The sequence below is a fragment of the Trichomycterus rosablanca genome, chromosome 15, assembly GCF_030014385.1.
Source record: "Trichomycterus rosablanca isolate fTriRos1 chromosome 15, fTriRos1.hap1, whole genome shotgun sequence".
Taxonomy (NCBI): domain Eukaryota; kingdom Metazoa; phylum Chordata; class Actinopteri; order Siluriformes; family Trichomycteridae; genus Trichomycterus; species Trichomycterus rosablanca.
The window spans coordinates 2,075,001-2,090,000 of record NC_086002.1 but is presented as its reverse complement, the minus strand read 5'-3'; the positions used below and the strand labels follow the sequence as shown (position 1 = coordinate 2,090,000).

At 43.4% G+C, this 15,000-nt stretch overlaps 1 protein-coding gene across 1 annotated transcript in view; it reads left to right on the top strand.

Annotated features, from left to right (window-relative positions):
• Positions 1-15,000, top strand: part of pard3ba (par-3 family cell polarity regulator beta a) — a 112,909-nt gene that overhangs the window by 21,388 nt on the left and 76,521 nt on the right. The window contains exons 4-5 of the mRNA XM_063010390.1: positions 9,557-9,660; positions 12,458-12,549. Coding sequence (XP_062866460.1) covers positions 9,557-9,660; positions 12,458-12,549 — 196 coding nt within the window. The remainder of the gene's footprint in view (positions 1-9,556; positions 9,661-12,457; positions 12,550-15,000) is intronic.

The following is a 15,000-nucleotide window of genomic DNA, read 5'->3' as shown; positions in this document are numbered from 1 at the left end:
GTGTGTGTGTGAACAGTGTGTGTGTGTGTGAACAGTGTGTGTGTGTGTGTGTGTGTGTGTGAACAGTGTGTGTGTGTGTGTGTGTGTGTGTGTGTGAACAGTGTGTGTGTGTGTGAACAGTGTGTGTGTGTGTGTGTGTGTGTGTGTGTGTGTGTGTGTGTGTGAACAGTGTGTGTGTGTGTGAACAGTGTGTGTGTGTGTGTGTGTGAACAGTGTGTGTGTGTGTGTGAACAGTGTGTGTGTGTGTGTGTGTGTGAACAGTGTGTGTGTGTGTGTGAACAGTGTGTGTGTGTGTGTGAACAGTGTGTGTGAACAGTGTGTGTGAACAGTGTGTGTGAACAGTGTGTGTGAACAGTGTGTGTGTGTGAACAGTGTGTGTGTGTGTGAACAGTGTGTGTGAACAGTGTGTGTGTGTGAACAGTGTGTGTGTGTGTGTGTGTGTGTGTGTGTGTGTGTGTGTGTGTGTGTGTGTGTGTGTGAACAGTGTGTGTGTGTGTGAAGTGTGTGTGAACAGTGTGTGTGTGTGTGAACAGTGTGTGTGTGTGTGAACAGTGTGTGTGTGTGTGTGTGTGAACAGTGTGTGTGTGTGTGTGTGTGAACAGTGTGTGTGTGTGTGTGTGTGAACAGTGTGTGTGTGTGTGTGTGAACAGTGTGTGTGTGTGTGAACAGTGTGTGTGTGTGTGTGTGTGTGTGTGTGTGTGAACAGTGTGTGTGTGTGTGAACAGTGTGTGTGTGTGTGAACAGTGTGTGTGTGTGTGTGTGTGTGTGTGTGTGAACAGTGTGTGTGTGTGTGTGTGTGTGTGTGTGTGTGTGAACAGTGTGTGTGTGTGTGAACAGTGTGTGTGTGTGTGTGTGAACAGTGTGTGTGTGTGTGTGTGTGTGTGTGTGTGTGTGAACAGTGTGTGTGTGTGTGTGAACAGTGTGTGTGTGTGTGTGTGTGTGAACAGTGTGTGTGTGTGTGTGAACAGTGTGTGTGTGTGTGTGTGAACAGTGTGTGTGTGTGTGTGTGAACAGTGTGTGTGTGTGTGTGAACAGTGTGTGTGTGTGTGTGTGTGAACAGTGTGTGTGTGTGTGAACAGTGTGTGTGTGTGAACAGTGTGTGTGTGTGTGTGTGTGAACAGTGTGTGTGTGTGTGTGAACAGTGTGTGTGTGTGAACAGTGTGTGTGTGTGTGTGTGAACAGTGTGTGTGTGTGTGTGAACAGTGTGTGTGTGTGTGTGTGTGAACAGTGTGTGTGAACAGTGTGTGTGAACAGTGTGTGTGTGTGAACAGTGTGTGTGTGTGTGAACAGTGTGTGTGAACAGTGTGTGTGTGTGAACAGTGTGTGTGTGTGTGTGTGTGTGTGTGTGTGTGTGTGAACAGTGTGTGTGTGTGTGAAGTGTGTGTGTGTGTGAACAGTGTGTGTGTGTGTGAACAGTGTGTGTGTGTGTGTGTGTGTGAACAGTGTGTGTGTGTGTGTGAACAGTGTGTGTGTGTGTGTGTGTGTGAACAGTGTGTGTGTGTGTGAACAGTGTGTGTGTGTGTGTGTGTGAACAGTGTGTGTGTGTGTGTGTGTGTGTGTGAACAGTGTGTGTGTGTGTGAACAGTGTGTGTGTGGTGTGAACAGTGTGTGTGTGTGTGTGAACAGTGTGTGTGTGTGTGTGTGAACAGTGTGTGTGTGTGAACAGTGTGTGTGTGTGTGTGTGTGAACAGTGTGTGTGTGTGTGTGAACAGTGTGTGTGTGTGTGTGAACAGTGTGTGTGTGTGTGTGTGTGTGTGAACAGTGTGTGTGTGTGTGTGTGAACAGTGTGTGTGTGTGTGTGAACAGTGTGTGTGTGTGTGTGAACAGTGTGTGTGAACAGTGTGTGTGAACAGTGTGTGTGAACAGTGTGTGTGTGTGAACAGTGTGTGTGTGTGTGAACAGTGTGTGTGAACTGTGTGTGTGTGTGTGTGTGTGTGTGTGTGTGTGTGAACAGTGTGTGTGTGTGTGAAGTGTGTGTGTGTGTGAACAGTGTGTGTGTGTGTGAACAGTGTGTGTGTGTGTGAACAGTGTGTGTGTGTGTGTGTGAACAGTGTGTGTGTGTGTGTGTGTGTGTGAACAGTGTGTGTGTGTGTGTGTGTGAACAGTGTGTGTGTGTGTGTGAACAGTGTGTGTGTGTGTGAACAGTGTGTGTGTGTGTGTGTGTGTGTGAACAGTGTGTGTGTGTGTGTGTGTGTGTGTGTGTGTGTGAACAGTGTGTGTGTGTGTGTGAACAGTGTGTGTGTGTGTGTGTGTGAACAGTGTGTGTGTGTGTGTGAACAGTGTGTGTGTGTGTGTGTGTGTGTGTGTGTGAACAGTGTGTGTGTGTGTGTGTGTGAACAGTGTGTGTGTGTGTGTGAACAGTGTGTGTGTGTGTGTGTGTGAACAGTGTGTGTGTGTGTGAACAGTGTGTGTGTGTGAACAGTGTGTGTGTGTGTGTGTGTGAACAGTGTGTGTGTGTGTGTGTGAAGTGTGTGTGTGTGTGTGTGTGTGTGTGTGTGAACAGTGTGTGTGTGTGTGTGAACAGTGTGTGTGAACAGTGTGTGTGAACAGTGTGTGTGTGTGAACAGTGTGTGTGTGTGTGAACAGTGTGTGTGAACAGTGTGTGTGTGTGAACAGTGTGTGTGTGTGTGTGTGTGTGTGTGTGAACAGTGTGTGTGTGTGTGAAGTGTGTGTGTGTGAACAGTGTGTGTGTGTGTGAACAGTGTGTGTGTGTGTGTGAACAGTGTGTGTGTGTGTGTGTGTGTGAACAGTGTGTGTGTGTGTGTGTGAACAGTGTGTGTGTGTGTGTGAACAGTGTGTGTGAACAGTGTGTGTGAACAGTGTGTGTGTATGTGAACAGTGTGTGTGTGTGGACAGTGTGTGTGTGTGTGTGTGTGTGGACAGTGTGTGTGTGTGTGTGTGTGTGTGTGTGGACAGTGTGTGTGTGTGGACAGTGTGTGTGTGTGTGTGTGTGTGTGTGGACGGTTAACATGAACAGTAATATGAATTTTAAGGCTTTTTGGAGTGTGACTGTGGGAATTTGTTCCCACACTGTCTAATAAACTTTTGCGCTGGCCACCTGAATTTTTTCACCCCGACACCGGTCAAGCCACATCCTTACAGACCCGACTGCCCCGACTGCCCTGAGTTTGAATCTGAGCCGTGCTGCCGGTCAGCAGGGCGACCCTATAGACAAAACCGACCGCTAGTCTGCTGGGCGCGTAAAGAATGTGTCTAAAAAAAGTGGGCGGGGTCTTTGAGGCCGTGTAAGGACCCCGGTCAGTAGCCCGAGGCGCCTGTACAGAACTGTGTGACTCTCCATGCGCAGGACTGACCTCACTCACCGATCCACTGAGGTACGGGTAAATAAGAAGGGGTCAGTGGACTGGACACACATCGAAGGGAGGGCGTGTCAGGCGACTATACCCTCCTCGGACACGATCGCGGTCCCTAGCAGCGGAAGAGTACTTGGCTATGACTAAATTGGGAGAAAAGGGGAGAAAATGTGTAAATATAATAAAAATAGAAAAAACAAATAGTGTCCACATACTTTTGATTAAATATTATACTGCTGTCGATCTTAGAAGCTGGTTTTGTTATAGGTTAGGTGTCCACATACTCTTGGCTGCTCTAATTACTGACCAGGATGGGGAAGGGGGGGGGGGGGGGGGGGTATTTTGCCCAGCGCACCAAAATGTATTTGGACGGGTATTAGATTAGCTTTTGAATGCATTAGTACATTACATGCTAACTGCATTAGCATTGATCAGTATTGTGAGCTGTAATACTGTTACAGTAATTAACCCCCCCCCCCCCCCCACCCCCTCTGCCCCGTCCGTCTGGGGTGGGGGGGGCGGGGCGGGGTGGCGCTCTCAGCCCCGACTGGCACCTGTCAGCAAGCTCGTGGTCAAGCGTCCACATACTTCTGGCCATAAAGTAGTTTGACCTGTTGTTCACCGATGAGCCGAGGAACCGGACACAGAGATTCCTCGCTAACACAGAAGAAGAATGTAAACAAACAAGCTGCTCTGGTAGTTTAAATGCACCGTGTTAAAAGGCCAGATTAATATTCACACAGTCACAGTATTACAGTCGTTACACTGAATGGTGTTGGTACACAGTGAGGATTTTTTTGGATATACTCGATTCCCGTGTACACTCTGGTGACCTCTCACACGTCTAACGCCGACATTAAAAATAATAATAATGAGTTATAAACACAATAATAATAAACAGTAGTAATGTAAATAATAATTATAATAATATTGTAAATAAAATAATAATAATAAAAATAATATAAATAATAATACAATTATAAAATTATAATAATAATATTATGAAAATGATATAAATAATAATAAAATAATACAAATAATAATAATAATATTATATATAATAATAAAATAATACAAATTCTGATACTAATATTATAAAATAATAGAAATTATGATCATATGAAAAAAAAATATATATAATATAATAAAAATATTATGAATAATAAAAAATAGTGGTAATGATGATAATAATATAAAAAATTATATAAATAATAATAAAAAATAGAATTTCTGATAATGATATTATAATAATATTATAAATAATAATAAAATAATAAAAAATATGATAATATTATAAAAATATTATAAATAATAAAAATTATGATATTATTAAAAATAATATAAGTCCTAATAAAATAATAGAAATTATGATATACAAAAAATATAAATAATAATAAAATAATTAAAATTATAGTAATATAAAAATAATATAAGTACTAATAAAATAATATAAATAATAATATAAATTATGATAATATTATAAAAATATCATAAATAATAATAAAATAATAGAAATTATGATAATAATATTATGAAAAGAATATAAATAAAATAACACACATAAATATAAGAGTCACTATTAAAAAAGTCATTATACTGTATGTTGTCATACAGTGAAGTTTTTTTGGATATACTCAACTCCCCTGTGCACTTTGGTGACCTCTGCTGGCTGCGTAACGGTTGAAGGCTCACACGCTTCCTCTCCTACATCTAACGCCAGCAAAGAGGCGATTCCCTATCCGGCCTTCCCTTCCTCAGACACCCAAACCGCCACCCAAACCCCCGTGCGTCTCTTATTCATCCCCACTGATGACGCCGTTCGTACCCGAGCGAGACTGATTTAATAAAAACGCTTTCTGTGCCTCTCCTGTCACCTCAGCTGCTCCAGGTCCCAGGCACCACAGACCCCGACAGGCACCACCGTCTGTCCCCCATTACAAGCACATTCAGGTCTCTAAACGGAGCCGGACACGCTCCTTCAATCCCGCCGTCATCTACGTGATGAATGACCCACGGACAAAGTAAGTGTGTGTGCAGCTGACGGGGGCTTTTGTGAGGTAATGACATCACCGGGGTCAAAGGTGAGACCACGCGGGCATCTGCTCTACGTCTGGCCTCAGAATCACGTCCTGACCAGGTTAAACAGACCAGCGAGCAGCAACAATAGAGGATCAAAACATGCGTGATTAATGTGATCAAGGGTTTAATGTGAGGAATGTGTCCCGGGGGGTAAATACACCAAGAGAACTACCACTCACACTAGAGTATAATCTAGAGAAAAACAGTTTCAGTAGAATTTGGTCTCCTAGATACAAACTTTTTATTTAAGCTCCAAGTTCAAACTGAAGAGGTGAGCAAGTAAATCCAGAATTTTCCAAACCAAAACAACATAATAATAAAATAAATAATAAAATAACAATAATAATAAATAATAATATAATAAATAATAATAATAATAATAATAATATAAAAATAATAATAATAAAATAAATAATAATAATAATATAATAATAATAATAAAATAAATAATAAACAAAAATAATATAATAAAATACATAATAACAATAATAATAATAATAATACATACAATTATAATAATAAATAATAATAATAAAAACAATAATGATAATAATAATAATATTAATAATAATAATAAATAACAATAATAAAAACAATAATAATAATAATATTAATAATAATAAATATTAATAATAATAGTTAATAATAATAATTAAAACAATAATGATAATAATAATAATAATAATGTTAATAATAATAATAATAATAATAATAATAATAATAAATAGTAATAATAAAAAAACAATAATGATAATAATAATATCAACAATAATAAGTAAAATAATAATAATAATAATAATGTTAATAATAATAATAATAATAATAAATAGTAATAATAAAAAAACAATAATGATAATAATAATATCAACAATAATAAATATAATAATAATAATAATAATAATAATAATAATAATAAATAAAACATGTCCACACTGTTTTTACGGTCTAATGTTTGAGTTCTTGGACTCTCTGATGTTTCTCCTGTCTGCTGTGTGGACACGCTTTGACCCCGGTCGGAGCTTTCGGTGAGAACTGGACGTGTGAGCAGGTGAAGGATCGATACGCCGCTAATCGTACCATCAGAGCGACTCGGACAGAAGTTCCCGCTCTTTTTTTGGGGGGGACTGATGGAGGTATTGATCGGTGATGCTGGTGATCACAGGTCAGGAGCTTCTGAGTCCCATCAGCTTCTCTCAGGTTTAATCTTCACATCGTCCAGCGGATCAGAACCTTCATCTCTCCGTCACACATCCATCACAGATTTAACTGGTGGATCAGTCTGTCACACCGCTGCAGAGACCCGGGTTTGAATCTCGGCGGTCTCACTGATTTACAGACACGACGAAGCCATATCAAAGGGCGTGGCAGCCAGGTCACGAGTGTGGGATCTCAATCCACCTACTGGAAAGTTTCACGCTGCGGGATGCGACCCTACAACAGTACAAACCAAAGGGCCGAAAGTATGTGGACACCCAGTGTCACAGAGTTCCGTTGGTTTCAAGCGATCGCGAACGGTTTGGGGAAGGCCCTTTTCCCCGTATCCTGTTTCCATGGAGACATGGTGCAACAGCTTTGGATCAGGGTGCATCAGCATCTCTGTGGAAAGTGGAAAGTCTATTTTCAGCCGAGCTGAGACTGTTAAAGCTGCGAAGGTGCAGACTGGTGGCACCGGTGATCCCTCATTGTCCAGGAATGATACCCGATCTGTAGCGGCTCCTCTGTAGATGATCTGAATAATAATAAAACAGTCAGCATGTACGAGGACCGGGCGCACCCTATGGCGCAGACACCGTTCCTGAAGGTTTTAATGTTCCAGGATGACGCCGCCGCCTCCTCCAGTATAATTAATCAGCGTCTTTTACTTCTCTGTTTCTGTAAGTGCTGGATGGTTCTGATTTAAGGTGGAATTGTCTTTCCCACCCAGTAAACCAGTATGTCTCTGGTACTGGTGAATCTTCAGTATAAATAATTGGAAGCAGCCGGCGGTGAATAACAGGAAGCGCTCTGACGGCGGCGGGAAGCGTTTCCTGGTACGTTTCTTCATCACGGTAATGGAGCTGATGGAATATGGACTCATTAGTTAATATGGACGGGCCGCTCGGTACAGTACGGGGCGGTGGCGGCCGCGAGCACTTATCTGATTAAACGGGACGCGGGCGATTGATTGGACGGCGGGACGATCGATTTCAGGATTGAAAATATGAAGAGTCGGCACTTATGGAACCTTCTGGTTCTTGTGTGGACCTTTTTTAAGGAGGACTCGGTGGCTGGACCGTGCGGTCACCTGACCACGAGATTGTTGGCCGTCCAGTTTTGAAACCATTAGCCCTGATGTGGAGGCTCTTTGCAGCTATAACAGGCTCCCAATCAGATACTTTAATATACTGGTCAGGCACTGATGTTCGATTTGCTTGCAGTGGATGTTCCAATTCATTCCAGAGGTGTAGAGTGGGGCTGAACACACACACACACACATCGTACAACACACACACACCACGCAATACACACACACACACCATACAACACACACACACATCGTACAACACACACACACACCACTCAATACACACACACATCGTACAACACACACACACCACGCAATACACACACACACACCATACAACACACACACACATCGTACAACACACACACACCACGCAATACACACACACACACCATACAACACACGCACACATCGTACAACACACACACACACCACTCAATACACACACACATCGTACAACACACACACACACCACGCAATACACACACACACACACCATACAACACACGCACACATCGTACAACACACACACACACCACTCAATACACACACACATCGTACAACACACACACACACCACGCAATACACACACACACACCATACAACACACGCACACATCGTACAACACACACACACACCACTCAATACACACACACACACCATACAACACACGCACACATCGTACAACACACACACACACACCACTCAATACACACACACATCGTACAACACACACACACCACGCAATACACACACACACACACACCATACAACACACGCACACATCGTACAACACACACACACACCACTCAATACACACACACACACACACCATACAACACACACACACCATACAACACACACACCACGCAATACACACACACCATACAACACACACACACCACTCAATACACACACACCATACAACACACACACACACACACACACACACCATACAACACACACACCACGCAACACACACACACACCATACAACACATACACACACATACTGTACAACACACACACACCACTCAATACACACACACACATCGTACAACACACACACACACCACTCAATACACACACACCATACAACACACACACACACACCATGCAACACACACACACCACTCAATACACACACACACCACGCAATACACACACACACACACACACCATACAACACATACACACACATACTGTACAACACACACACACCATACAACACACACACACACCATACAACACATACACACACATACTGTACAACGCACACACACCATACAACACACACACACACCATACAACACATACACACACATACTGTACAACACACACACACCATACAAGGTCAGTTCTTTGTGCAGGCCACTGGAGTTCCTCTACACCAAACTACCATGAAACCACATGGTTTTAGATCTTTATTTAGTAACAGACTCACATCTGTTCATGTATCATCAGTTCCTTTTTCAGAGGGTGATATAGGTGTTGTATAACTTTTCTCCTTCAAAGGAGTAAAATGAAGTAAAGTGTTTTGTATGAGAAGGTGGCGCAGCGACCAACCCACTGCTACTGAGATCTGGGGATCCAGGGTTCGAATCTCGGAGGTGCTGTTGTCCGGACGTGCGCCTGCATGGACGCGATCGGCCGATGTCCGCTGAGGGGTGGAATGGCACTTATCACTTATCAGGTCCCAAGCACGGATAGATAAAACCAAAAGGGGGCAAATACTTATTCATGACCCTGTATACTAGTGCCTGCAACAGTCGAGCTAATTTGGGACGAGATCCAGAGCAGGTCGACTGTTTTCTCGGGTGTTCGGCTAGTTGGCGTAGACGTCCGTCCAGCTCTAACTCTGCTCTCCTCTCCTCTGACAGACACCCCTCTGATGGTCAGGTGCAGCAGTGAACTGGTTCTCCCGCGCTCGCCGGACTTCTTCACCCGCGAGGCCGAGAGCTACAACAGCAGGCCCACCACAACGGTCAGTATTTAAGGAAGTAAAGTTCCTGTGGGAACGTATGTACCTGTGGCTGCAACCACACCTCAGCTCAGTGGTTAGAAGGGGCGTCCACATACTTCTGGCTGCACACTGTACTGTGAAATAGCGCGAAATATTTTTCCTACTCCCGAATTTTGCGCCCCTGTTTTGTCTTTCTGTTTCCCCCCGATCAGTAGATGAAGGAACCCAGATGTTCTTCATCCAGCTGCTGATGTTCCATCTGCAGATCTGTGTGTGTGTGTGTGTGTGTGTGTGTGTGTGTGTGTGTGTGTGTGTGTGTGTGTGTGCAGGAGATTGCGTTCATGTTTTGAGGGTTTCGTATTGTCTTTTTCTCTGTCACACCTGTGTCCCCCTCAAACGTCCCCCCCTCCCGTACCCCTCTACCCCTCCTCTACCCCCCCATACCCCCCGTCTCTTCTTCTCTCTGGATTGTTTTATATTTTCATCCGATTTTGTTTCTTTTGGATTGTTGTTCTGCTGGTATCTGCTGCACCTGCTCCACACACACACACACACACACACACACACACACACACACACACACACAACGTACAATACACACACACACACCTTACAAAACACACACACACACACATACTGTACCACACACACACCTTACTACACATACACATTGTACAACACACACGGCACACACACCATACAACACACAGTCAAACACACACGTCATACATCACACATAGAAACACACACACACACCTTACAAAACACACACACACACATCATACTACACAAACATACTGTACCACACACACACCTTACTACACATACACATTGTACAACACACACGGCACACACACCATACAACACACAGTCAAACACACACGTCATACATCACACACACACTGTACAATACACACACACAGAAACACACACATGTCATACAACACACACACTACCACACACTGTACAATACACACACACTGTACAACACACACTGTACAATACACACACACAGAAACACACACGTCATACAACACACACACACTCACCCACCGTACATCACACACACACACACTGCAAAACACATTCCATATAACACAGATACACTCACACACTATTTGACACACACACACTGTACAACACACACTGTACAACACACACCCACATTGTAAAACACACACAATACTCAACACACACACACACTTTATAACACACACACACATACATAGAACAGGACATACACACCACTCAACACACATGCCATTCAAGACATACACACACACTGTACAACACACACATTCTGTACAACACACACACACACTGCACAAAACACACACGCCACTCAACACAAATACACATCGTGGAACACACACACAGTTTAAGGTGAGGTGTATGTTGTGTATCAGAAGCTCCCGGCCCGTGGTTTAGATCTCACACCCTCGTCTGGGTTTCTTTTATTACATCAGCAGTTTGTGCTCAGCGCTCATGATTCCACCGTCAGTCCCGACTGTGTTCAGTAATAATAAAACCAACATCAGAACATTTTTCATTCCTATAAATTCATCCCAGCAGCTTCAGTGACGCTCGGATTCCCTCATCAATCCTCGTTATTCACACAGAGCGAGAGATTTATTCACTTTTATTTAAATAAAACCCGCAGAAGATGAAAGTCCTGCTATAAACGTCCTGCTCTGAACCTCGTTCCACACTCACTGTAAACAGCTCAGTGGTTTCTAGCAGCTATGGTTGTGTCCCAATCCACATCGACTAGATTAAATGAATGACAAATTAGAACACATCCGTACACTATATGGCCAAAAGTATTTGGACACCTGACCACGAGCGGGTCGGACGTCCCATTCCAAAAATAAACGCTATTAAAATTGAGCGATCTTTTAAGCTAGTACAAGAGCCGCTCTGAGGAGGCTTCACGAGACTTTGGAGTATGTCTGTGGGAATTTGTGCTCATTCAGTCAAAATATGACAGTATTTATTTAGTAGACGTGGGGGAGATAAACTCCGCCCACAAACACTCCCGCCGTTCTGTGTGTTTTGTGTCGGAGGCCAAAATCGTCCACGTGGACGCGGCTTTATACCCATCACCCCCCACCACTGTTTTATTGACCGGTCCACGATGGAATATTGTTCCAGAGGAATTACGGGACGGAATTCTGTCAGGATCTGATAAACAGAAGAAGAAGAAGAAGAAATCGGATTTCAGATTTGTGTGGACGGGGTTTGTTCTCTCTCCGGCCTCGTCCTGATCCCACTGCAATAAATAATGTACGGATGCACAAGAACAATAGCGGTAACATGTGGCCTAGCGGAGGGCTAGTAATCACATAACGCTGCCTCAATCTGGGTCACTCTGTGTGAGTGTGAGTGTGTGTGTGTGTGTGTGTGTGTGTCCTGGGGCAACACTTTTCGGTGACTTGGTTCTTTGGAATAAAGGTAGAGAGCAAAGGAGAGAGAAAGAGAGTGTGTATGTGAGTGAGAGTGTGTGTGTGAGTGAGAGTGTGTATGTGAGTGAGAGTGTGTGTGTGAGTGAGAGTGTGTGTGTGTGTGTGTGAGGGAGAGTGTGTGTAAGAGAGAGCAGGTGATGGATGGGGTAAATATGAGTGTGTTTGGAGGAGCATTAGGCAGCATGTAGACTTTGGGCCTGAAGAGTAAATAATAAATATCTGGCAACAAAAATAACTGGATTTTTATGTTTTTCTGTGTTTATTTGATGTTTATTTGATGTTTTTGATGTTTTTTTTAGGTGTGAGTGTGTGTTGATGTGAGGTTTTGTTGAACAGAAGCTCGTTTGTTTTGACAGGGAGTGAGTGATGCACTAACAGTGAGGGGTGGAACCATGGACACACCGAGACAGGACCATCAAAGCACCAGAGTCGTCCATAGCAACAACAGGTACAGGGGTGTGTGTGTGTGGGAGGGGGTATGATGGTGTGTGTAGGTGTATTTGTGTGTATGATGGTGTTTATAGATGTTTGTGTGTGTTTTTTTTGTTTGTGTGTACATGTAAGTGTGTGTGTATGTAGGTGTGTGTATGTAAATCTAATTGTGTGTGCGCGTGTGTATCTGTATGTAGATGTGTGTATGTAGGTGTGTATAGGTGTATTTGTGTGTATGTCAGTGTGTGTATGTAGTTTTGTTTAGGTGTATGTAGGTGTGTGTTTTTGTGTGTATGTAGGTGTGTGTGTATAGACGTTTGTGTGTATGTAGGTGTATTTGTACGTAGGTGTGTGTGTATGTTGGTATATGTGTAGTTTTTTGTGTGTGTGTGTGTAGGTGTGTGTGTTGTAGGTTTATTTGTGTGTGTAGTTTTTGGTAAGTAGGTGTGTGTATAAGTGTGTCTGTGTTTGTGTAGGTGTGTGTGTGTAGTTGTGTGTATAGATGTTTGTGTCTGTATAGGTGTGTGTGTGTGTGTGTAGGTTTGTGTATAGATGTGTGTATAGATGTTTGTGTGTATATAGGTGTGTGTGTGTATATATAGATGTGTGTAGGTGTATATAGGTGTGTGTGTGTGTGTGTAGGTGTATATAGGTGTTCCATCAGTCGCACTCAAAATGAAGGTTACACACGGCTTATGGTCAGGCGTCCGCATACTTTTGGCTGTATAGAATACAAATACATGCGTACGTTAGAAATCCCGGTTTGTTTGGACGCCGGGGTCTGGATAAGGGCCTCGCACGAGGGCCCAGCTGCTAGACTCGGCCGTTAGAAAGGGCGTCCGCATACTTTTACACAGACAGTCCGATCATCGTAAACGTTAATGACATTATTTCCGAATCGCAGCATCGGTGACTCCGTCACGCGGATGAGCACGACGTGCAAATATGGAGCGCCGGCCTCTTTATCATCACGCCCGGCACCGGGAGATCCGCGTCTGTTGCCATGACGACCTAGCTACTTACGCGTGGGCGCGTCGAGATCCCCACGGAGGCGCCGCCGCTCTTATCTGGGGTCACGTGACCTCCTCTCCTCCCCGAGAGGGACGCGGTTATCTCTCTCGCCGCTCTTCGGCGGCTCCGTCAATCAGTATTACCCGCCCGCCCTGATTTCACACGCACACACACACACACACACACACACACACACACACACACACACACACACACACACACACACACACACAGATTCGCCTCATTTACTGTCTGAGCTGCTACTGATACTCACAAGCGTTCAATGATACTGCCAAAAATATTTGGACGCTCTCTTTCAGTTCATGAGTTTTAGTCACGTCCTTCTAACAGTTTAGGGAAGTTCCAGCTGTGTAAAAAACTCTGGTGGCCTGCACAGCGAACCCTGACCTCAACCTCGACTCAATTTAGCAGCAGATTTGGGATGAATTGATGTGTAGAAGTGTGTATAGATGTTTGTGTGTGTGTGTGTGTGTGTGTGTGTGTAGGTGTGTGTATAGATGTTTGTGTGTGTGTGTGTGTGTGTGTGTGTGTAGGTGTGTGTATAGATGTTTGTGTGTGTGTGTGTGTGTGTGTGTATAGATGTTTGTATGTGTGTGTGTGTGTGTGTGTGTATAGATGTTTGTATGTGTGTGTGTAGGTGTGTGTATAGATGTGTGTGTGTGTGTGTGTGTAGGTGTGTGTATAGATGTTTGTGTGTAGGTGTGTGTATAGATGTTTGTATGTGTGTGAATAGGTGTGTGTGTGTGTGTGTAGGTGTGTATAGATGTTTGTGTGTGTGTGAATAGGTGTTTGTGTGTGTAGGTGTGTGTATAGATGTTTGTATGTGTGTGTGTAGGTGTGTGTATAGATGTGTGTGTGTGTGTGTAGGTGTGTGTATATGTGTGAATAGGTGTGTGTATAGGTGTGTGTATAGATGTGTGTGTGTGTGTGTGTGTGTGTGTGTGTGTATATATAGGTGTGTGTATAGGTGTGTGTGTGTATAGATGTGTGTATAGGTGTGTGTATAGATGTTTGTGTGTATGTTGGAGTGTGTGTAGGTGTGTGTGTATATGTGGGTGTATTTGTGTGTATAAGTTTGTGTGTGTGTATGTAGGTGTGTTTATAGATGTGTGTGTAGGTGTGTTTATATGTGGGTGTATTTGTGTGTTTAGGTGTGTGTGTATGTAGGAGTGTGTTTTGATGTTTGTGCATGTGTAGGTGTTTGTAGGTGTGTTTGTTTGTAGGTGTGTGTATAGATTTGTGTGTGTGTGTGTGTGTTTGTAGGTGTGTGTATAGATGTGTGTGTGTGTTTGTAGGTGTGTGTATAGATGTGTGTGTGTGTTTGTAGGTGTGTGTATAGATGTGTGTGTTTGTTTGTAGGTGTGTGTATAGATGTGTGTGTGTTTGTAGGTGTGTGTATAGATGCCTGTGTGTGTGTTTGTAGGTGTGTGTATAG